The sequence below is a fragment of the Oncorhynchus mykiss genome, chromosome 11, assembly GCF_013265735.2.
Source record: "Oncorhynchus mykiss isolate Arlee chromosome 11, USDA_OmykA_1.1, whole genome shotgun sequence".
In the NCBI taxonomy this organism is placed as follows: domain Eukaryota; kingdom Metazoa; phylum Chordata; class Actinopteri; order Salmoniformes; family Salmonidae; genus Oncorhynchus; species Oncorhynchus mykiss.
In genome coordinates this window covers 5,777,868-5,803,524 of record NC_048575.1, presented here as the reverse complement: position 1 = coordinate 5,803,524, position 25,657 = coordinate 5,777,868, and the positions used below count along the sequence as shown (strand labels likewise).

Here is a 25,657-nt window from a genome sequence, read left to right as displayed (position 1 = left end):
TCTAAATGTCCTTGCGTTGCCCAGCCAGAGACCGGACTTGAACCCAGTCTGATCCAGGAGCCGGCTCACTGTTGATATAAACAGATATAAACTATTGAACTTCAACGTTCAGACAGTTAACAAACCCTCACAACCCCATCTGCCCATCTTAATACCCATCTCATGCTCATTACCAAACTGATAAATATATATATATATATATATATATATATATATATATATATATATATATATATATATTTCACCTTTATTTAACCAGGTAGGCAAGTTGAGAACAAGTTCTCATTTACAATTGCGACCTGGCCAAGATAAAGCAAAGCAGTTCGACACATACAACGACACAGAGTTACACATGGAGTAAAACAAACATACAGTCAATAATACAGTATAAACAAGTCTATATACGACGTGAGCAAATGAGGTGAGATAATGGAGGTAAAGGCAGAAAAAGGCCATGGTGGCAAAGTAAATACAATATAGCAAGTAAAACACTGGAATGGTTGATTTGCAATGGAAGAATGTGCAAAGTAGAAATAAAAATAATGGGGTGCAAAGGAGCAAAATTAATACATTAATTAAATACAGTAGGGAAAGAGTTTTGGGCTAAATTATAGGTGGGCTATGTACAGGTGCAGTAATCTGTGAGCTGCTCTGACAGTTGGTGCTTAAAGCTAGTGAGGGAGATAAGTGTTTCCAGTTTCAGAGATTTTTGTAGTTCGTTCTAGTCATTTTCAGCAGAGAACTAGAAGGAGAGGCGGCCAAAGAAAGAATTGGTTTTGGGGGTGACTAGAGAGATATACCTGCTGGAGCGTGTGCTACAGTTGGGAGATGCTATGGGGACCAGCGAGCTGAGATAAGGGGGGACTTTACCTAGCAGGGTCTTGTAGATGACAGCCAGTGGGTTTGGCGACGAGTATGAAGCGAGGGCCAGCCAACGAGAGCGTACAGGTCGCAATGGTGGGTAGTATATGGGGCTTTGGTGACAAAATGGGTTGCATTGTGATAGACTGCATCCAATTTGTTGAGTAGGGTATTGGAGGCTATTTTGTAAATGACATCGCCAAAGTCGAGGATTGGTAGGATGGTCAGTTTTACAAGGGTATGTTTGGCATGCTTTGTTGCGAAATAGGAAGCCAATTCTAGATTTAACTTTGGATTGGAGATGTTTGATATGGGTCTGGAAGGAGAGTTTACAGTCTAACCAGACACCTAAGTATTTGTAGTTGTCCACGTATTCTAAGTCAGAGCCGTCCAGAGTAGTGATGTTGGACAGGCGGGCAGGAGCAGGTGGCGATCGGTTGAAGAGCATGCATTTAGTTTTACTTGTATTTAAGAGCAATTGGAGGCCACGGAAGGAGAGTTGTATGGCATTGAAGCTTGCCTGGAGGGTTGTTAACACAGTGTCCAAAGAAGGGCCAGAAGTATACAGAATGGTGTCGTCTGCGTAGAGGTGGATCAGAGACTCACCAGCAGCAAGAGCAACCTCATTGATGTATACAGAGAAGAGAGTCGGTCCAAGAATTGAACCCTGTGGCACCCCCATAGAGACTGCCAAAGGTCCGGACAGCAGACCCTCCGATTTGACACACTGAACTCTATCAGAGAAGTAGTTGGTGAACCAGGCGAGGCAATCATTTGAGAAACCAAGGCTGTCGAGTCTGCCGATGAGGATGTGGTGATTGACAGAGTTGAAAGCCTTGGCCAGATCAATGAATACGGCTGCACAGTAATGTTTCTTATCGATGGCGGTTAAGATATCGTTTAGGACCTTGAGCGTGGCTGAGGTGCACCCATGACCAGCTCTGAAACCAGATTGCATAGCAGAGAAGGTATGGTGAGATTCGAAATGGTCGGTAATCTGTTTGTTGACTTGGCTTTCGAAGACCTTAGAAAGGCATGGTAGGATAGATATAGGTCTGTAGCAGTTTAGGTCAAGAGTGTCCCCCCCTTTGAAGAGGGTGATGACCGCAGCTGCTTTCCAATCTTTGGGAATCTCAGACGACACGAAAGAGAGGTTGAACAGGCTAGTAATAGGGGTGGCAACAATTTCGGCAGATAATTTTAGAAAGAAAGGGTCCAGATTGTCTAGCCCGGCTGATTTGTAGGGGTCCAGATTTTGCAGCTCTTTCAGAACATCAGCTGAACGGATTTGGGAGAAGGAGAAATGGGGAAGGCTTGGGCGAGTTGCTGTGGGGGGTGCAGTGCTGTTGACCGGGGTAGGAGTAGCCAGGTGGAAAGCATGGCCAGCCGTAGAAAAATGCTTATTGAAATTCTCAATTATGGTGGATTTATCAGTGGTGACAGTGTTTCCTATCTTCAGTGCAGTGGGCAGCTGGGAGGAGGTGTTCTTATTCTCCATGGACTTTACAGTGTCTCAGAACCTTTTTGAGTTTGTGTTGCAGGAAGCAACACTAACTCAAAAAAGTTCTGGGACACTGTAAAGTCTACAGTGTCCCAGAACTTTTTTGAGTTAGTGTTGCAGGAAGCAAATTTCTGCTTGAAAAAGCTAGCCTTGGCTTTTCTAACTGCCTGTGTATAATGGTTTCTAGCTTCCCTGAACAGCTGCATATCACGGGGGCTGTTCGATGCTAATGCAGAACGCCATAGGATGTTTTTGTGTTGGTTAAGGGCAGTCAGGTCTGGGGAGAACCAAGGGCTATATCTATTCCTGGTTCTAAATTTCTTGAATGGGGCATGATAAGGAATGAATGAATGAAGAATGAATGAAATGAAAATGAAAGAGAAAGAGAAGAAAGCCCAGACAGTGAGGGAGAGAGGAGTGGATGGAGGTACGCTTGGCATCTGACCGGTCTGATACCGTTATCTCACCCTGGCAGCGGGTATAGTCGTGCCCCTATCGTGGGCCCTATCGCACCCAACACCCAGAAAAATGAGCTTAACATTGGAGGGAGGGAGGGAGGAACTACAGGAAAAGCGTCAGAAGAGAAAATGATATACAAGATAAGTGATAAGATCAGTTCAGGGCGGTCTTTTGATAACAAACACATTTTGGAATGCACTTAAGATATGATATTCTGTTATTTATCTCTTTTATTTGAGAGTGGTCACATCTCTCCAGGCTTCAGCTTTTTACCAAAACAGTGGTGGGGATGGGCTTTGTTATAGTTTCAACTCCACATTGCCTCTTTAAGATACTACTGTATCTCAATGGTCTTCTGTAGCCCATTTATTGAATGGTAATCCTTGTTATTTATCAGGAGGTATGAATATACAGAGAGACAGGGGTGTGAATAGAGAGGTACTTAAAGGCTGACATTATTTTACCAGGTAAGTTGACTGAGAACACATTCTCATTTACAGCAACGACCTGGGGAATAGTTACATGGGGAGAGAGAGGAGGGGGATGAATGAGCCAATTGGAATCTGGGGATGATTAGGTGGCCATGATGGTATGAGGGACAGATTAGTAATTTAGCCTGGACACCGGTGCTGTCCTCTTAAATACTGCAAGGAGTAAGTTAAGGAGTAAAAATGTGCTTAACAAGTCACATGAGAAATTGCATGGACTCACACTGTGTGCAATAATAGTGTTTAACATGATGTTTGAATTACTACCTCATCTCTGTAACCCACACATACAATTATCTGTAAGGTCCCTCAGTCGAACAGTGAAACACAGATTCAACCACAAAGACCAGGGAGGTTCTCCAATGCCTCGCAAAGAAGGGCACCTATTGGTAGATGGGTAAAGAAGGGCACCTATTGGTAGATGGGTAAAGAAGGGCACCTATTGGTAGATGGGTAAAGAAGGGCACCTATTGGTAGATGGGTAAAGAAGGGCACCTATTGGTAGATGGGTAAAGAAGGGCACCTATTGGTAGATGGGTAAAGAAGGGCACCTATTGGTAGATGGGTAAAGAAGGGCATCTATTGGTAGATGGGTAAAGAAGGGCATCTATTGGTAGATGGGTAAAGAAGGGCACCTATTGGTAGATGGGTAAAGAAGGGCACCTATTGGTAGATGGGTAAAGAAGGGCACCTATTGGTAGATGGGTAAAGAAGGGCACCTATTGGTAGATGGGTAAAGAAGGGCACCTATTGGTAGATGGGTAAAGAAGGGCACCTATTGGTAGATGGGTAAAGAAGGGCACCTATTGGTAGATGGGTGAGAGAAAAAAAAAGCAGACATTAAATATCCCTTTGAGGTGAAGTTATTAATTCTACTTTTTTGTATCAATAGATCCAGTCACAGCAGAGACACAGGTGTCCTTCCTAAACCATTTGTCGCTGAGGAAGGACACCGCTCAGGATTACTGCTTTCACCATGAGGACAATGGTGACTTTAAAAACAGTCACAAAGTTTAATCCTTGTTCAGTCTGCTGTCTATCAGACACTGGGAGATGAATTCACCTTTCAGCGGGACAATAACCTAAAACACAAGGCCAAATCTACACTTGGAGTTGCTTACCAAGAACACAGTGAATGTTTCTGAGTCGCTGAGTTACAGTTTTGTCTTAAATCCACTTGGAAATCTATGGCAAGACCTGAAAATGGTTGTCTAGGAATGATCAGCAACCAATTTGACAGAGCTTATAATACTTTTTTTTTCAACAATATGGGGCACAATCCAGGTGTGGAAAGTTCCTTAGAGACTTACCCAGAATGACTCACAGCTGTAATCGCTGCCAAAGGTGCTTCTACAAAGTATTTACTCAGGGCTGTGATTATCTAAACACAGCGTTTCACTATATCAAGATGCAGTATTGTGTGGAGATGGGTGAGAATTTTTTTAAATTCAATTTTGAATTCAGGCTGTAAACCAACACATTTTGGAGTAAGTCAAGGGGTATGACTACTTTCTGAAGGCCCTGTATCTAATATCTTTTTATTTGATCGTTTTATCAGTAGAACGTTGTGATTGTGTCAGATCAGAAATACCTTATTTACATAAGTATTCAGACCCTTTGCTATGAGACTCGAAATTGAGCTCAGGTACATCCTGTTTCCATTGATCATCCTTGAGATGTTTCTACAACTTGATCGGAGTCCACCTGTGATAAATTAAATTGATTGGATATGATTTGGAAAGGCACACACCTGTCTATATAAAGTCCCACAGCTGACAGTACACATCAGAGCAAAAACCAAGCCATGAGGTCAAAGGAATTGTCCGTAGAGCTCAGAGACAGGATTGTGTCGAGGCACAGATCTGGGGAAGGGTACAAAAACATTCTGCAGCATTGAAGGTTCCCAAGAACACAGTGGAAGAAGTTTAGAACCACCAAGACTCTTCCTAGAGCTGGCCCCATGGCCAAACTGAGCAATCGGGGGAGAAGGGCCTTGGTCAGGGAGGTGACCAAGAACCCAATGGTCACTCTTACAGAGCTTTAGAGCTCCTCTGTGGAGATGGGAGAACCTTCCAGTTGGACAACCATCTCTGCAGCACTCCAACAATCAGGCCTTTATGGTAGAGTGGCCAGACGGAAGCCACTCCTTAGTAAAAGGCACATGACAGGCTGTCCATCATTCTTAAATGGAAGAAGTTTAGAACCACCAAGACCCTTGCTAGAGCTGGCAGCCCTGCCAAACTGAGCAATCGAGGTGGCAGGTAGTCTAGTAGTTAGCGCGTTGGGCCAGTAACTGAAAAAAGGTTGCTAGATCGAATCCCCGAGCTGACAAGGTAAAAATCTGTTGTTCTGCCCCCTGAACAAGGGACCGGCCTTCATTGTAAATAAGAATTTGTTCTTAACAGACTAGTTACATAAAGGTTAAATAAAAAAATAAAAATAAAACAATTGGTGGAGAAGGACCAAGAACTAGAGTTTCTCTGTGGAGATGAGAGAACCTTCCAGAAGGACAACCATCTCTACAGCACTCCACCAATCAGGCCTTTACGGTAGAGTGGCCAGATGGAAGCCACCCTCAGTAAAAGGCACATAACAGCCCACTTGGAGTTTACCAAAAGGTACCTCAAGGACTCTCAGTCCATGAGAAACAAGATTATCTGTTCTGATTAAACTAAGATTGAACTATTTGGCCTGAATGCCAAGTGTCACATCTGGAGGAAACCTGGCACCATCCCTACGGTGAAACATGGTAATAGCCTCATGCTGTGGGGATGTTTAACAGCGGCAGGGACTGGGAGACTAGTCAGGATCGAGGGAGAGATGAACGGAGAAAAGTACAGAGAGATCCTTGAAAAACTGCTCCATAACGCTCAGGACCACAGCCTGGGGAGAAGGTTCACCTTCCAACAGGACAACGACCCTAAGCACACAGCAAAGACAATGCAGGAATGGCTTCGGACAAGTCTCAATGTCCTTGAGTGGCCCAGCCAGAGCCCGGACTTGAACCCAATCTAATAATTCTAGAGAGACCTGAAAATAGCTGTGCAGTGACGCGCCCCATCCAACCTGACAGAGCTTGAGAGGATCTGTAGAGTAGAATGGGAGAAACTCCTCAAATACAGGTGTGCCAAGCTTGTAGCGTCATACCCAAGAAGACCCGGGGCTGTAATCGCTGCCAAAGGTGCTTCAGCAAAGTACTGAGTAAAGGGTCTGAATACTTATGTAAATGTGATATTTAATTTTTTTGTTGTCTAAAAAACAGTTTTTGCTTTGTCATTATGGGGTATTGTGATGTCATTATGGGGTATTGTGATGTCATTATGGGGTATTGTGATGTCATTATGGGGTATTGTGTGTAGATTTGATGAGGGAAACAACTATTTAATACATTTTACAATAAGGCTGTAACGTAACAATGTGGAAAAAGTCAAGGGGTCTGAATACTTTACAAATGCACTGTGTTATATATATATATATATATATATATAACACTGATGTTTCATGAGATGAAATAAAAAAAGATCCCAGAAATGTTTTATACACACAAAAAGCTTATTTCTCTAAAATGTTGTGCACAAATGTGTTTACATCCCTGTTAGTGAGCATTTCTGCTTTACCAAGATAATCCATCCACCTGACAGGTGTGGCATATCAAGGCGCTGATTAAACAGCATGATCATTACACAGGTGCACCTTGTGCTGGGGGACAATAAAAAGCCACTCTAAAATGTGCCGTTTTGTCACACAACACAATGCCACAGATGTCTCAAGTTTTGAGGGAGCGTGCAATTGCCATGCTGACTGCAGGAATTTCCACCAGAGCGGTTGCCAGAGAATTTAATGTTAATTGCTCTACCATAAGCCGCCTCCAACTTCGTTTTAGAGAATTTGGCAGTACGTCCAACCGGCCTCACAACCACAGACTAAGTGTAACCACGCCAGCTCAGGACCTTCACATCCAGCATCTTCATCTGTGGGATCATCTGAGGAGGGACCGGGGGGGGGGGTTGCTGAGGAGTATTTCTGTCTGTAATATTTCCCGAAACATTGCAGTTGTTGAGTGTGTTACCGGTGCAATGGTGCACGTCTGAGAGCTAGCGATTTGTTTAGTGTGTGTCCATTTTGTTTAAAAGCTCGGTGTTGATGACGTGTGAAGTGTGCCGATTCGTGTGAGTTGTCTTGACATGTGATTCAGCCTGTAGTTGTTGAGTATGCCTAATGTTGTGTTGTGTTTCCTCTACAGGCTGCAAGGGGACAGTCTGTCGGATGCCAGTAGACCAGCAGAGGAGCACCATGGTCCCCCCCAGCATGTCCCCACTCACGGACCCCCTTATCCCCTTCACCTCTTCCCAGAACACACTGCTGTGAACATGCCAGATGGACATGGACTTCCCCATCGCCTACAAGCTGTGCCCGTCTCCTGTGAGTAAAACACTTCACATATCCTGAAAAGTGTCACCTTGTAGCCAGTGAACTCAGAGAGCATACGTACAGTATATCATATCCTGATTGTGTCACCTTGTAGCCACTGAACTCTGAACTCAGAGAGCATACGTACAGTATATCATATCCTGATTGTGTCACCTTGTAGCCACTGAACTCAGATAGCATACGTACAGTATATCATATCCTGATTGTGTCACCTTGTAGCCAGTGAACTCAGAGAGCCAACGTACAGTATATCATATCCTGATTGTGTCACCTTGTAGCCAGTGAACTCAGAGAGCATACGTACAGTATATCATATCCTGATTGTGTCACCTTGTAGCCAGTGAACTCAGATAGCATACGTACAGTATGTCATATCCTGATTGTGTCACCTTGTAGCCACTGAACTCAGAGAGCATACGTACAGTATATCATATCCTGATTGTGTCACCTTGTAGCCAGTGAACTCAGATAGCATACGTACAGTATATCATATCCTGATTGTGTCACCTTGTAGCCACTGAACTCAGATAGCATACGTACAGTATGTCATATCCTGATTGTGTCACCTTGTAGCCAGTGAACTCAGATAGCATACGTACAGTATGTCATATCCTGATTGTGTCACCTTGTAGCCAGTGAACTCAAATAGCATACGTACACTATATCAAGTGCCAGGTGAGGTGTAGATTGACTGTGTATCTCTTGCTCCACTGTTGAGGTTCCAGTATGGCCCCTTGTGGCTCAGGTTATAGACCGTGGCACATGAAACGCCAGGGTTGTGGGTTCGATTCCCACGGGTGGGGGTGGAACCAGTATGAAAATGTATGCAGTCACTACTGTCTGGATAAATACGTCCTGCTGAATGACAAATGTGTTTTGGCGTTGCTCTTTCTCTTTCTGTGTGTGGTTGTCATTTTGATTAGGTCCCGGGATGGACACAGCCCTGGTTCGAGATCAGGAATGTGAATCTGGGTCCCAGATGTTTGTCCAAGTAAGTGTCTGCTCTCCTTTCCCTCCGTCTGTTCTTCCCACTATCCATCACCAAGCAGTCCAGCTCACTTTACTTACAATTGCCCTTTCTCCCCCGATGCCTCCTCGCCCCAATGCCCCCCCCTCTCCCCCGGATGCCTCTCCCCTGATGCTGACTCCTCCCTCCTCTCCCCCTGCCCCATCCTCCCCCCTCTCTCCCCCTGCCGCGTCCTCCCCCCTCTCTCCCCCGTCCTCCCCCTCTCTCCCCCTGCCGCATCCTCCCCCCTCTCTCCCACTGCCCCTTCCTCCCCCTCTCTCCCCCTGCCGCGTCCTCCCCCCTCTCTCCCCCTGCCCCTTCCTCCCCCCTCTCTCCCCCTGCCGCCTCCTCCCCCCTCTCTCCTCCTGCCGCCTCCCCTCCCTCTCCCCATTCCACCTGCGTACCCCTTCTACTGACACATCCTGGTTAGCTTGATAACTATGGGGTTCATTGAGAGTTGGTACTCCACAGATGTAGCTATGGGCTAGACCCTACGAGGTCCAGAGCCTGCTGGTTTTCTTCTTCTACCCGATAATGAATTGCGTATACCTGGTGTCCCAGGTCTTAATCAGTCGCTGATTAGAAGGGAACAATAAAAAGCAGTGGAACTTGGAGGTCCAGAGTTGAGTTTGACTGTGAATGACACATGACTATTGTTCAATGGCCGGTTTGTGTGATAACTCCACCTGATATGGGACGCCACAGTATATGTCCAAAATGGCTCCCTATACACCATATATTGTGCATTAATTTTACCCCCCCCCCCCCTCATGTGCCCTGGTCAAAAGTAGAGCACTATAATGGGAAAAGGATGCAATTTGTGCCGCAGACATGGTTCTGCATTGATGGAGCTAGCTATAGGCTAACTCTAACCCATGACAGACATGGTTCTGCATTGATGTAGTTAGCTATAGGCTAACTCTAACCCATGACAGTCATGGTTCTGCATTGATGTAGTTAGCTATAGGCTAACTCTAACCCATGACAGACATGGTTCTGCATTGATGGAGCTAGCTATAGGCTAACTCTAACCCATGACAGACATGGTTCTGCATTGATGTAGTTAGCTATAGGCTAACTCTAACCCATGACAGTCATGGTTCTGCATTGATGTAGTTAGCTATAGGCTAACTCTAACCCATGACAGACATGGTTCTGCATTGATGGAGCTAGCTATAGGCTAACTCTAACCCATGACAGTCATGGTTCTGCATTGATGTAGTTAGCTATAGGCTAACTCTAACCCATGACAGACATGGTTCTGCATTGATGTAGTTAGCTATAGGCTAACTCTAACCCATGACAGACATGGTTCTGCATTGATGTAGTTAGCTATAGGCTAACTCTAACCCATGACAGACATGGTTCTGCATTGATGTAGTTAGCTACAGGCTAACTCTAACCCATGACAGACATGGTTCTGCATTGATGTAGTTAGCTACAGGCTAACTCTAACCCATGACAGACATGGTTCTGCATTGATGTAGTTAGCTACAGGCTAACTCTAACCCATGACAGACATGGTTCTGCATTGATGTAGCTAGCTACAGGCTAACTCTAACCCATGACAGACATGGTTCTGCATTGATGTAGCTAGCTACAGGCTAACTCTAACCCATGACAGACATGGTTCTGCATTGATGTAGTTAGCTATAGGCTAACTCTAACCCATGACAGACATGGTTCTGCATTGATGGAGCTAGCTACAGGCTAACGCTAACCCATGGTAGTCATGGTTCTGCATTGATGGAGCTAGCTACAGGCTAACTCTAACCCATGACAGACATGGTTCTGCATTGATGGAGCTAGCTATAGGCTAACTCTAACCCATGACAGACATGGTTCTGCATTGATGGAGCTAGCTATAGGCTAACTCTAACCCATGACAGACATGGTTCTGCATTGATGTAGTTAGCTATAGGCTAACTCTAACCCATGACAGACATGGTTCTGCATTGATGTAGTTAGCTATAGGCTAACTCTAACCCATGACAGACATGGTTCTGCATTGATGTAGCTAGCTACAGGCTAACTCTAACCCATGACAGACATGGTTCTGCATTGATGGAGCTAGCTATAGGCTAACTCTAACCCATGACAGACATGGTTCTGCATTGATGGAGCTAGCTATAGGCTAACTCTAACCCATGACAGACATGGTTCTGCATTGATGTAGTTAGCTATAGGCTAACTCTAACCCATGACAGACATGGTTCTGCATTGATGGAGCTAGCTATAGGCTAACTCTAACCCATGACAGTCATGGTTCTGCATTGATGTAGTTAGCTATAGGCTAACTCTAACCCATGACAGTCATGGTTCTGCATTGATGTAGTTAGCTACAGGCTAACTCTAACCCATGACAGACATGGTTCTGCATTGATGTAGTTAGCTATAGGCTAACTCTAACCCATGACAGTCATGGTTCTGCATTGATGGAGCTAGCTATAGGCTAACTCTAACCCATGACAGACATGGTTCTGCATTGATGGAGCTAGCTACAGGCTAACTCTAACCCATGACAGACATGGTTCTGCATTGATGTAGTTAGCTATAGGCTAACTCTAACCCATGACAGACATGGTTCTGCATTGATGTAGTTAGCTATAGGCTAACTCTAACCCATGACAGACATGGTTCTGCATTGATGTAGTTAGCTACAGGCTAACTCTAACCCATGACAGACATGGTTCTGCATTGATGTAGCTAGCTACAGGCTAACTCTAACCCATGACAGACATGGTTCTGCATTGATGGAACTAGCTACAGGCTAACTCTAACCCATGGCAGTCGTGGTTCTGCATTGATGTAGTTAGCTATAGGCTAACTCTAACCCATGACAGACATGGTTCTGCATTGATGGAGCTAGCTATAGGCTAACTCTAACCCATGACAGTCATGGTTCTGCATTGATGGAGCTAGCTATAGGCTAACTCTAACCCATGACAGACATGGTTCTGCATTGATGTAGTTAGCTATAGGCTAACTCTAACCCATGACAGACATGGTTCTGCATTGATGGAGCTAGCTATAGGCTAACTCTAACCCATGACAGTCATGGTTCTGCATTGATGTAGTTAGCTATAGGCTAACTCTAACCCATGACAGACATGGTTCTGCATTGATGGAGCTAGCTATAGGCTAACTCTAACCCATGACAGTCATGGTTCTGCATTGATGTAGTTAGCTATAGGCTAACTCTAACCCATGACAGTCATGGTTCTGCATTGATGTAGTTAGCTATAGGCTAACTCTAACCCATGACAGTCGTGGTTCTGCATTGATGTAGTTAGCTATAGGCTAACTCTAACCCATGACAGTCTTGGTTCTGCATTGATGTAGTTAGCTATAGGCTAACTCTAACCCATGACAACAGTCATGGTTCTGCATTGATGGAGCTAGCTATAGGCTAACTCTAACCCATGACAGTCATGGTTCTGCATTGATGGAGCTAGCTATAGGCTAACTCTAACCCATGACAGTCGTGGTTCTGCATTGATGGAGCTAGCTATAGGCTAACTCTAACCCATGACAGTCATGGTTCTGCATTGATGGAGCTAGCTATAGGCTAACTCTAACCCATGACAGTCATGGTTCTGCATTGATGGAGCTAGCTATAGGCTAACTCTAACCCATGACAGTCATGGTTCTGCATTGATGGAGCTAGCTATAGGCTAACTCTAACCCATGACAGTCATGGTGCTGCAAGAAAGGAAGTTATATACTTAAGAAACAAGGTTCATGAAATCAATAATTGGCTAGTAACAGATGACATTCATGTTCTGACTATTTATGTAACACACTTAGATAATACCTTTGATGATACAGTGGTAGAAATACAAGGTTATAACATCTACAGAAAAGACGGAAATGCCAATGGTGGAGGTGTAGCTGTTTATATTCAGAACCACATTCCTGTAAAGATTAGAGAGGATCTCATGTTAAATACTGTTGAAGTAATATGGCTACAGGTTCATCTGTCTCACCTAAAGCCCATTCTGGTGGGAAGCTGCTATAGACCAGCAACTGCTAACAGTCAGTATCTGGATAATGTTAAATAATGTTGAAGTAATATGGCTACAGGTTCATCTGCCTCACCTAAAGCCCATTCTGGTGGGAAGCTGCTATAGACAGTCAGTATCTGGATAATGTTAAATAATGTTGAAGTAATATGGCTACAGGTTCATCTGCCTCACCTAAAGCCCATTCTGGTGGGAAGCTGCTATAGACCAGCAACTGCTAACAGTCAGTATCTGGCTAATATGTGTGAAATGCTTGATAACGTATGTGATATCAACAGAGAGGGACATTTTCTGGGTGATTTAAATATTGACTGGCTTTTCATCAAGCTGCCCACTCAAGAAATAGCTTCAAACTGTAACCAGTGCCTGCAACCTGAAAATGACTGTAAAAACTGTTAAATCCCTGTGGGTTGATGAGGAATTAAAAAATGGTATGGTTGAGAGGGATGAGGCAACAGGAATGACAAGTAAGTCTGGCAGCCCAGCCAATTGGCAAACAAACTGCAAATTAAGAAATCATGTGACTAAACTGAATAAGAAGAAGAAGAAGAAACTACACTATGAAACAAAGATAAATGACATAAAGAAAGAATGAAATGAAGAATGAATGAATGAATGAAGAAAGAAATGAAGAAAGAAAAATGGAATCCTATTTGCCACATCTTCAATTTAAGCCTACTAGAAAGTGTGCCCCCTCAGGCCTGTAGGGAAGCTAAAGTCATTCCGCTACCTAAGAATAGTAAAGCCCCCTTTACTGGCTCAAATAGCCGACCAATCAGCCTGTTACCAACCCTTGGTAAACTGGTTTGACCAGATACAACGCTATTTATTCCAATTGACAACACACTTTCAGCATGCTTATAGAGAAGGACATTGAACAAGCACAGCATTTACACAACAACATGTTCCCTAGTTGATCAAATGTTGTTTCGTTTACTACTCTTGTGGTCCTCGCATGTATAGTTGAACACATCCACACACTCATCCACTCACACTCTTAACTCCGTGACAGCTTCTCTAGGTGATAATTGCTTCATAAAAGCCAGATATGTTCCTAAAGCAATAGCCAGAGTAATTTACCAATAATTTCTGCTCATTTTCCTTCATAAGTTTTAAATTGCTACATTTGTTTTTAATCAAACCTAGACCCTATAGCCCTCATGACAGGGTGTTACCATAATAAATTCACTGAGGAGATTTTTCCCATTTTTATAAGTAATAAGAATTAGATAAATCGTGTGATGCTGTGTTTATGATGAAATGAAGGATCTATCCTGAAGCATCTATCCTGAAGGATCTATGCTGAAGGATCTATGCTGAAGCATCTATGTTGAAGGATCTATGTTGAAGGATCTATGCTGAAGGATCTATCTTGATGGATCTATGTTGAAGGATCTATCCTGAAGGATCTATGTTGAATGATCTATGTTGAATGATCTATGCTGAAGGATCCATCCTGAAGGATCTATCTCTCTCCCTTTCTCCCCCTCACTCTCTCCCTCCCAGCTCTCTCTCAATTCAAGGGGCTTTATTGGCATGGGAAACAACAGTAAACATTACACATACAGAAGTTTCAAAACAATAGGGAGGGAGAGGGAGAGAGCTGGGAGACAGGGAGGGAGACGGGGAGGGAGAGGGTGAGGGAGAGGGTGAGGGGGAGAAAGAGAGAGAGAGGGAAGGAGAGGGAGAGAGCTGGGAGACAGGGAGAGAGTGAGGGGGAGAAAGGGAGAGAGAGGGAAGGAGAGGGAGAGAGCTGGGAGACAGGGAGAGAGTGAGGGGGAGAAAGGGAGAGAGAGGGAGAGAGCTGGGAGATGGGGAGAGAGTGAGGGAGAGATTGAGGGGGAGAAAGGGAGAGAGCTGGGGGGAGAGAGGGAGAGAGCTGGGAGACGGGGAGAGAGTGAGGGAGAGCGTGAGGAGGAGAAAAGGAGAGAGAGGGAGAGAGCTGGGGGAGAGAGAGGGAGAGAGCTGAGAGGGATCGTGTTGCTGTGGTCACAACAGCTCTGCTAAGTATAGTGCTAGTAATTCAACTTTAAGAGAAAGAGTCTGTTTGTCGGCAATTGATTCCTTGTGAATGAATGCAGAGCAGGGCACGAACCCCAGCTCGCTCTCCCGCACCGCACAACCGTATTAGAAAAGAATGTCGGACTCTTTGAATTTTAGTTTGTGTGAGTTGTTTTTTCCCGGCATTGAGTTTTAAATTCACACTCTTCATGGGCCAATGTTCAATCAAATTTGCAATGAGGTTAATCTCACACAGTGAGGTTAATCACACACAGTGAGGTTAATCCCACACAATGAGGTTAATCCCACACAATGAGGTTAATCCCACACAGTGAGGTTAATCCCACACAGTGAGGTTAATCCCACAGAGTGAGGTTAATCTCACACAATGAGGTTAATCTCACACAGTGAGGTTAATCCCACACAGTGAGGTTAATCCCACACAGTGAGGTTAATCCCACACAATGAGGTTAATCCCACACAGTGAGGTTAATCCCACACAGTGAGGTTAATCCCACGCAGTGAGGTTAATCCCACACAGTGAGGTTAATCCCACACAGTGAGGTTAATCCCACACAATGAGGTTAATCCCACACAATGAGGTTAATCCCACACAATGAGGTTAATCCCACACAGTGAGGTTAATCCCACACAGTGAGGTTAATCCCACACAGTGAGGTTAATCCCACACAGTGAGGTTAATCCCACACAGTGAGGTTAATCCCACACAATGAGGTTAATCCCACACAATGAGGTTAATCCCACACATCCAGGAGTCCTCAATCATAACACTGTTAAAGCTAATATTAATTACTAATGGCATGTTGGGTGTTTTCTGTGTAGTTTAACACAGAAATGCTTTTCTAATGCATTTTGGTTGCAAAACACATACTCAACTGTAAATAATATAACATGGGAAGTATATGTATGTAATTCTTATTTAACATTGTTACGCACGCCTCTATGAAGAGGGAACGCAACACCCTGCTACAACTAAACTCTCCGTGAAGTGAAAAAGGTATGGACTGTAGGTGCGAGTAAGAATGACAACAGACAGAATGTCGTACCGTTTACAAGGACTTTATTCCTTTACACGGTAATATGGGGAAAAGGGGCTGGACGGAACCAAAGCAAAGAAAGTAAATCTCAAAGCCCCCCCCCCTCTCCTATCTTACCTGCCTACCCACTACTTACCTAATTTAGCACCACCTGGTGCCCTAACCAAAATACAGGGGGTGGTCCGCCCAGGTCTTACCTAGTGTGCCTAGACAGTGAATATACTACGGGTATATGTATGCCCGCGGGCCTCTTGCCTAAGCACTCCCAAGGTGCCTTCCCCTTCCCCCCTGGGAACAAATGAAACAGAATATTAAACAATTTCACAAACAAACTAAGAAACAAAGGACATCAAATAAGCTCTACCTGAGCAACAAACTCAGAACATACCCACTCTCAGCAATGACCTCCTAGAAAATCAACCTCTAGCAAAATCTCTCAGCAATCCCTACCTCCAAATCTCTAACAAATCTCTCTAGCAAAATCTCTGCAATGACCTCCCAGCAAATCTCTCTCCTGAACAGAACACTGGCTTTTATATAGCTTCAGAATGAATGTGTAACTGGAGACAGCTGTGTCTTGTCGAGGGGGCGGGGTCAGCTCTCCAATTAGCCCTGGAGTCGACCAATCAGCTGCTTGAGGAATTTCAGGAAGCCATTTCCTGAAATAAACACATGCAAATACACAAAGTACAACACAAACTGGGGAACGTAACAAACATCAACCTGCTGTGTATCAATAGAAAACACATCAATACGCATCAGATACCCAGAATTAGTTTGCAATAAAATATGTATTTCCCTCCACTGCATCCATGGACACCCATTTACATGTATAACCTAACCCTAACCTAACCCTAACCCCACAGCTAACCCTAACCTAACCCTAACCACACAGCTAACCCTAACCACACAGCTAACCCTAACCACACAGCTAACCCTAACCTAACCCTAACCACACAGCTAACCCTAACCTAACCCTAACCACACAGCTAACCCTAACCTAACCCTAACCACACAGCTAACCCTAACCTAACCCTAACCACACAGCTAACCCTAACCAAACCCTAAACCTAACCCTAACCTAACCCTAACCCCACAGCTAAACCTAACCAAACCCTAAACCCACAGCTAACCCTAACCAAACCCTAACCCTAACCTAACACTAACCTAACCCCTAACCTAACCCCTAACCTAACACTAACCTAACCCCACAGCTAACCCTAACCAAACCCTAACCTTAACCCCACGCCTAACCCTAACCGCAACCTAACCCTAACCTAAGCCTAACCTAACCCCTAACCTAACCATAATCAAAACCTAACCCTAACCTTAACCCAACCATAACCCTAACCTAACCCCTAACCTAACCCTAACCTTAACCTAACCTAAACCTAACCTAACCCCTTACCCCTAACCTTATCCTAACCTAACCCCACAGCCACAGGAGGATATGAATAATATGAGATCTAACACTTCAGATAATCCATTCCTGTTGTCTTGGCCAGACTCTAGACTCACCTAATCTGTATCCCAAATAGCATCCTTTACCCTATATAGTGGACTACTTTAGACCTGAACCAAACGTGAATATCCATTTGGGACGTAGCCCTAATGTACTGTGTGGTTGATCTGTAAGCTCCCAGGGACACAGACCCAATGATTTGACTGAGACAGAGCAATCAACAGGGCATTCTCAACAATCATTCTCACTATAGCACATTGGCAATAGTCAGCGATAAATACCCTAGCTAAGCTTGGCTCAGTTAAAACCCTGGACAGGAGACCAGAGAGTAGCTGTTGATACCGTTTCCAGTAAGAGGTGCTGCCCAGCATATAGTGGATTTTTTTTCTTCTCATAGTAAATATAACGTTGAAGATCTGACATTGTTTGAAAGGCACAAATTCAACATATTTTATACAAATGTGGTTACCATGATGACATAATCCTGTGGTTGTAATTTCACCCTCAAAACAACAGTTGATGTTTTTTTTTCTAATGCAATGTATTGCCTAGTGGTTAGAGCGTTGGACCGCTAACCGAAAGGTTGCTAGATCCCTGAGCTGACAAGGTAAAAATCTGTTGTTTTGCTCCTGAACAAGGCAGTTAACCCACTGTTCCCAGGCCATGATTATAAATAAGAATTTGTTCTTAACTGACTTGCCTAGTTAAATTAAGGTTAAATAAAACAATATCCTCTTAGATTCCACATCACAATACGTTGACAAATGACCTTGAAACGACATTGATGCAACTAGTTTCTGCCCAGTGGGGACACATTTTCTCTAAAATGCAGTCTTTTATGGGATATGCCTTCTACCCAGATTCTGACTGTGTGTAGAGATTTCCCGAAAGATGCCACCGAGAGAGAATACAAGATGATGTCATGCTGTATGGATGAGGAGAGAGAGATGGAGAAAGAGAGGGATGAAGAGAGAGGGGGAGAGAGAGAGTGGGAGAGAGAAGGGGAGGGAGAGAGAGATGGAGAAAGGGAGGGAGAGAGAGAACATGTCTTGTAATGTTTCACCCACCTGGCTGGCTGACTGACTGACTGACTGGCTGGATGGCTGGCTGACTGGATGACTGGCTGGCTGGCTGGCTGACTGGCTGACTGGATGACTGGCTGGCTGGCTGGCTGGCTGACTGGTTGGCTGGCTGGCTGGCTGGTTGGCTGGCTGGCTGACTGGCTGGCTGGGTGGCTGGCTGGCTGACTGACTGGCAGGCTGGATGGCTGGATGACTGGCTGGCTGGCTGGCTGGCTGGATGACTGGATGACTGGCTGGCTGGCTGGCTGGCTGGCTGGCTGGTTGGCTGGCTGGCTGACTGGCTGGCTGGATGGCTGGCTGGCTGACTGACTGGCTGGCTGGCTGGCTGGCTGGCTGGCTGGCTGGCTGGCTGGCTGGCTGGCTGGCTGGCTGGTTGGCTGGCTGACTGGCTGACTGGCTGACTGGCTAGTAGATAGTAATTATTGATGGATTATGGTCTGGTTGTACTGCCACAGATTTCTCCATGTTGCTAACAGGCTGGAAGACTAACTCCAGGTTGTTTCCCAAATGTCTCCCTATTCCCTATATAGTGCACTACTTTTGACCAAAACCCTATGAGCCCTGGTTAAAAACTAGTACACTATATTGGGTGCCATTTGGGACACAGCTGTTGGCTAGCTATCCCTCTGGATTATTCTATAAATGTAGGGAAGATCTATGTCTCTCATCGGGTCTCTGCCTTTAGACACGTTGAGTACCAAATGACATAATTTCCTCCATACTGTATAGTGCACTACTTTAGACCAGAACCTTATTAAGTGCCTCTGGTCTAAAATAGTGCAGTGAATACGGTTCCATTTGGGACACACCAATACCCTGTACAATCCATCATATTAAACCAATGGGTGCTAAGGGTGTCCTGTGATGTCACAGTTGGCAGTGATGTCACCATAAGTCATATTAGGGCTTTACTAAGTATATATCCCAAATGACTCCCTATTGGTCCATAGGGCCCTGCTCAAAAGTAATTCACTCTGTAAGAAATAGGGTGCCATTTGGAATCGTCTCTAACATAAAGGAGAGCATGGATTATAGCTACACCAGAAAGGCACAACGATGGTTTCATGTCTCACCTGTACAACAGACTCACATATACAGTCGTGGCCAAAAGTTTTGAGAATGACACAAATATTAATTTCCACAAAGTTTGCTGCCTCGGTGTCTTTAGATATTTTTGTTAGATGTTACTATGGAATACTGAAGTATAATTACAAGCATTTAACAAGTGTCAAAGGCTTTTATTGACAATTACATGAAGCTGATACAAAGAGGCAATATTTGCAGTGTTGACCCTTCTTTTTCAAGACCTCTGCAATCTGCCCTGGCATGCTGTCAATGAACTTTTGGGCCACATCCTGACTGATGGTAGCCCATTCCTGCATAATCAATGCTTGGAGTTTGTCAGAATTTGTGGGTTTTTGTTTGTCCACCCGCCTCTTGAGGATTGACCACAAATAGAAAACATTTCAACATCTTGGCCATGTTCTGTTATAATCTCCACCCGGCACAGCCAGAAGAAGACTGGCCACCCCTCATAGCCTGGTTCCTCTCTAGGTTTCTTCCTAGGTTTTGGCCTTTCTAGGGAGTTTTTCCTAGCCACCGTGCTTCTACACCTGCATTGCTTGCTGTTTGGGGTTTTAGGCTGGGTTTCTGTACAGCACTTTGAGATATCAGCTGATGTATGAAGGGCTATATAAATACATTTGATTTGAAATTCTCAATGGGATTAAGGCCTGGGGAGTTCCCTGGCCATGGACCCAAAATATCGATGTTTTGTTCCCTGAGCCATTTAGTTATCGCTTTTGCCTCATGACAAGGTGCCCCATCATGCTGGAAAAGGCATTGTTCGTCACTAAACTGTTCCTGAATGGTTGGGAGAAGTTGCTCTCGGAGGATGTGTTGGTACCATTCTTTATTCATGGCTGTGCTCTTAGGCAAAATTGTGAGTGAGCCCACTCCCTTGGCTGAGAAGCAACCCCACACATGAATGGTCTCTGTTGGCATGACACAGGACTGATGGTAGCGCTCACCTTGTCTTCTCCGGACAAGCTTTTTTCCGGATGCCCCAAACAATCGGAAAGGGGATTCATCAGAGAAAATGACTGTAACCCAGTCCTCAGCAGTGCAATCCCTGTACCTTTTGCAGAATATCAGTCTGTCCCTGATGTTTTTCCTGGAGAGAAGTGGCTTCTTTGCTGCCCTTCTTGACACCAGGCCATCCTCCAAAAGTCTTCTCTTCACTGTGCGTGCAGATGCACTCACACCTGCCTGCTGCCATTCCTGAGCAAGCTCTGTACTGGTGGTGCCCTGATCCCACAGTTGAATCAACTTTAGGAGACGGTCCTGGCGCTTGCTGGACTTTCTTGGGCGCCCTGAAGCCTTCTTCACAACAATTGAACTGCTCTCCTTGAAGTTCTTGATGATCCGATAAATGGTTGATTTAGGTGCAATCTTACAGGCAGCAATATCCTTGCCTGTGAAGCCCTTTTTGTGCAAAGCAATGATGATGACAGTACGTGTTTCCTTGCATATAACCATGGTTGACAGAGGAAGAACAATGATTCCAAGCACCACCCTCCTTTTGAAATGTCCAGTCGGTTATTCGAACTGAGTCAGCATGACAGAGTGATCTCCAGCCTTGTCCTCGTCAACACTCTCACACCTGTGTTAACGAGAGAATCACTGACATGATGTCAGCTGGTCCTTTTGTGGCAGGGCTGAAATGCAGTGGATTTTTTTTTTGGGGGGGGGGATTCAGTTCATTTGCATGGCAAAGAGGGACTTTGAAATTAATTGCAATTCATCTGATCACTCTTCATAACATTCTGGAATATATGCAAATTGCCATCATACAAACTGAGGCAGCAGACTTTGTGAAAATGAATATTTGTGCCGTTCTCTAAACTTTTGGCTACGACTGTACAATGCGTGTGTCCCAAACTACACTCTATTCCCTATAGAGCCCTGTGGGCCCTGATCAAAAGTAGTGCACTATATAGGGGACAGGGTTGTCGTTTTAGGACTCATCAGGTCTGTGATCAGTGGGATGAAAAGGGGAGAATAAAGAGTGGTCTCCAATTACAGACCTGGCAAACCGGCCCTTACCATAGGACTCGTACCCAAACGGCACCCTATTTCCTGTTGTACTGTACTACTTTTGACCAGGGCCCAATAGGACAATGTAGGGAATAGGGTGCCAATGGGGACGTAAGCCCTGCCTTCAGTTTCAGAACTCGACCACTCGCGTCAGTCGATGTTCTAACCACGGAGGATAGGCTGAACCTCCCACACCTCCGACCAATCAATTGTGGTTACCCAACGTTTTTTATTTTTTTTATCACGTCCATAAAATGGAATAATTGCCTCTTGTTATGTTGGGACCTGCCGCCATCTTGAGGTTTTGAGCAATAGCTGGATTATTCTGATATGTTGTAATTGAAGGGTCGTTCTTTCTGTAATGTTGTAATTGAAGGGTCGTTCTTTCTGTAATGTTGTAATTGAAGGGTTGTCCTTTCTGTAATGTTGTAATTGAAGGGTCGTTCTTTCTGTAATGTTGTAATTGAAGAGTCGTTCTTTCTGTAATGTTGTAATTGAAGGGTCGTTCTTTCTGTAATGTTGTAATTGAAGGGTCGTTCTTTCTGTAATGTTGTAATTGAAGGGTCGTTCTTTCTGATATGTTGTAATTGAAGGGTCGTTCTTTCTGTAATGTTGTAGTTGAAGGGTCGTTCTTTCTGTAATGTTGTAATTGAAGGGTCGTCCTTTCTGTAATGGTGTAATTGAAGGGTCGTTCTTTCTGTAATGTTGTACTTGAAGGGTCGTTCTTTCTGTAATGTTGTAGTTGAAGGGTCGTTCTTTCTGTAATGTTGTAATTGAAGGGTCGTCCTTTCTGTAATGTTGTAATTGAAGGGTCTTTATTTCTGTAATGTTGTACTTGAAGGGTCGTTCTTTCTGTAATGTTGTAATTGAAGGGTCTTTCTTTCTGTAATGTTGTAATTGAAGGGTCGTTCTTTCTGTAATGTTGTAATTGAAGGGTCGTTCTTTCTGTAATGTTGTACTTGAAGGGTCGTTCTTTCTGTAATGTTGTAATTGAAGGGTCGTTCTTTCTGTAATGTTGTAATTGAAGGGTCGTTCTTTCTGTAATGTTGTAATTTAAGGGTTGTCCTTTCTGTAATGTTGTAATTGAAGGTTCGTTCTTTCTGTAATGTTGTACTTGAAGGGTCGTTCTTTCTGTAATGTTGTAATTGAAGGGTCGTTCTTTCTGTAATGTTATAATTGAATGGTCGTTCTTTCTGTAATGTTGTAATTGAAGGGTCGTTCTTTCTGTAATGTTGTAATTGAAGGGTTGTCCTTTCTGTAATGTTGTAATTGAAGGGTCGTTCTTTCTGTAATGTTGTAATTGAAGGGTCGTTCTTTCTGTAATGTTATAATTGAATGGTCGTTCTTTCTGTAATGTTGTAATTGAAGGGTCGTTCTTTCTGTAATGTTGTAATTGAAGGGTCGTTCTTTCTGTAATGTTGTAATTGAAGGGTTGTCCTTTCTGTAATGTTGTAATTGAAGGGTCGTTCTTTAATTCTAATTTGACTCTCCTCTTTTTACTCTCTCTTTCTCTTTTTTTGCTCTGTTCCTAGCGCCGTCAGGCAGTCTGGGAGGCTGATGTGAAGGTGGTTAGAGGAGGAGGAGGAGGAGGAGGAGGGAGCTCTTCCAGGGAGCTCCTGGGACAGACGGGAGGACTGTTACTAAGTGACTCCCTCTTCTCCAAAGAACTGGAGGACATGGGCAAACACCTCGCTGGTAGGCATCTGTCTGCGTGTGTACAGTGTGTGTGTGTGTGGGCGGGGCTGTTCTTTGTGTGACAGAGAAAGAACATGGGGAGAGAGAAAGACAGAACGAACACATTTCAAGTTACAAAAAAGCAGAACCACAATATAAGGGTGGTCACTGTGCCTTTCCAATCAGGCTTGATCTGTTTCTTCTCTTTAATAAATGACAGTTGATGTCATGGCAGAGAGAGAGAGAGAGAGAGAGAGAGAGAGAGAGAGAGAGAGAGAGAGAGAGAGAGAGAGAGAGAGAGAGAGAGAGAGAGAGAGAGAGAGAGAGAGAGAGAGAGAGAGAGAGAGAGAGAGAGAGAGAGAGAGAGAGAGAGAGAGAGAGAGAGAGAGAGAGAGAGAGAGAGAGAGAGAGAGAGAGAGAGAGAGAGAGAGAGAGAGAGAGAGAGAGAGAGAGAGAGAGAGAGAGAGAGAGAGAGAGAGAGAGAGAGAGAGAGAGAGAGAGAGAGAGAGAGAGAGAGAGAGAGAGAGAGAGAGAGAGAGAGAGAGAGAGAGAGAGAGAGAGAGAGAGAGAGAGAGAGAGAGAGAGAGAGAGAGTCACCCAGGTGTTTGTTTGTGCATGTCGCTCCATTTATCCGTGGGTCTCAAATGATAACCTTTTTCCTATATGTTATCCAATGGATCCTGGTCTAAAGTAGTACACTATAAAGGGAATAGGATGCAATTTAGGATGCGGACTCTGCTTCATGTACACCACATAGTCTCTACATTCCAGGGTTATGTGAAGCATATCGGCCCCACTTAGCCTGTTAATGTTATCCAGAGACACTCACAGCTGGTAAATATCTTATGACACACACACACACACACCCACATTTTTTTTTTGTTTTAATAATCCTTGTGAGGACCAAATACTTGGATTCCCATTCAAAAACATATTTTCCCTAATCTAATCCTAACCCTTAACCTAACCCTAACTCCTAACCAGGGGTTGGAACCAAAATTATTTTTCCAATCATTTTATTTTTTCGTTCTGTTCCACTGTTACGACCTGCAAAATAAAAATCTGAACCGGTTCGAACCCTGAAAAAATATGTGGTTCCTTTCTGTTTCTGAAATATATATATGTTTACATGTAGTTAGACATTAAATGTCCTAACCAATAGGTGCAGTAAGGAGATCAATGGAAACTCGACCAACACAATGGAATTGCCATGGAAACGTGATGGGGGAAAGATTCCGGCCTATTACAATACATAAATCATCACGAATTTAACAAATATCCACTTTGTTAGATCTGATTTGTTGATTGTCCCCCAATCTGGTCAGTTCATCTATAAGACAAGACGAGTTTAGGGCGTGAGATGCGACTGACATTTTGTGAGTGGGGAGAGAGCGGGAGAGGGTTGAGGAGGAGGCTTGGATTCTTGATGTGATCACATGCATTATCTGAATTATACCTACGGAGGAGTGGCTTCTATGAAGGAACTTTGAATGTCTTCGAACTTCAGAGAGTTGGTTTAACGTTGGACCTAGAGCTAGCTAGCTAGCTAACAAGCTTGTGTTTTGCAGAAGTAAAATAAAAACACTTCTTACCTTTTTGTAGGTAATAAATTCAATGTGAAACGTGATTACTGTTGTATTCTTAACTAGCATTGGAAAAGGGAATCCATTCCTCTCTAATTAAAAATCCCTAGGCTACTAGGCTACTAGGCTACTAGGCTACTAGACTACTAGGCTACTAGGCTACTAGACTACTAGGCTACTAGGCTACTAGGCTACTAGACTACTAGGCTACTAGGCTACTAGGCTACTAGGCTACTAGACTACTAGGCTACTAGACTACTAGACTACTAGGCTACTAGGCTACTAGACTACTAGGCTACTAGGCTACTAGACTACTAGGCTATTAGACTACTAGGCTACTAGGCTACTAGGCTACTAGGCTACTAGGCTACTAGGCTACTAGGCTACTAGGCCACTAGGCCACTAGACTACTAGGCTACTAGACTACTAGGCTACTAGATTACTAGGCTACTAGACTACTAGGCTACTAGATTACTAGTCTACTAGACTACTAGGCTACTAGACTACTAGTCTACTAGACTACTAGGCTACTAGTCTACTAGGCTACTAGGCTACTAGACTACTAGGCTACTAAGCTACGAGGCTACTAGGCTACTAGACTACTAGGCTACTAGACTACTAGGCTACTAGGCCACTAGGCCACTGGGCTACTAGACTACTAGACTACTAGGCTACTAGGCTACTAGACTAATTAGACTACTAGGCTACTAGGCTACTAGGCTACTAGGCTACTAGTCTACTAGTCTACTAGACTACTAGACTACTAGGCTACTAGACTACCAGGATACTAGGCTACTAGGCTACTCAGCTACTAGACTACTAGACTACTAGGCTACTAGGCTACTAGACTAATTAGACTACTAGGCTACTAGGCTACTAGGCTACTAGGCTACTAGGCTACTAGACTACTAGTCTACTAGCCTACTAGACTAC

The 25,657-nt window shown here is 44.2% G+C and overlaps 1 protein-coding gene across 3 annotated transcripts in view; it reads left to right on the top strand.

Moving 5' to 3' along the window:
• LOC110536541 (uncharacterized protein C8orf34 homolog) overlaps positions 1 to 25,657 on the top strand; it is a 166,613-nt gene that overhangs the window by 108,582 nt on the left and 32,374 nt on the right. For all 3 annotated transcript variants that reach the window (XM_036934705.1, XM_036934703.1, XM_036934704.1), the window contains exons 9-11: positions 7,553 to 7,731; positions 8,664 to 8,731; positions 23,000 to 23,162. In XM_036934705.1, coding sequence (XP_036790600.1) covers positions 7,553 to 7,731; positions 8,664 to 8,731; positions 23,000 to 23,162 — 410 coding nt within the window. The remainder of the gene's footprint in view (positions 1 to 7,552; positions 7,732 to 8,663; positions 8,732 to 22,999; positions 23,163 to 25,657) is intronic.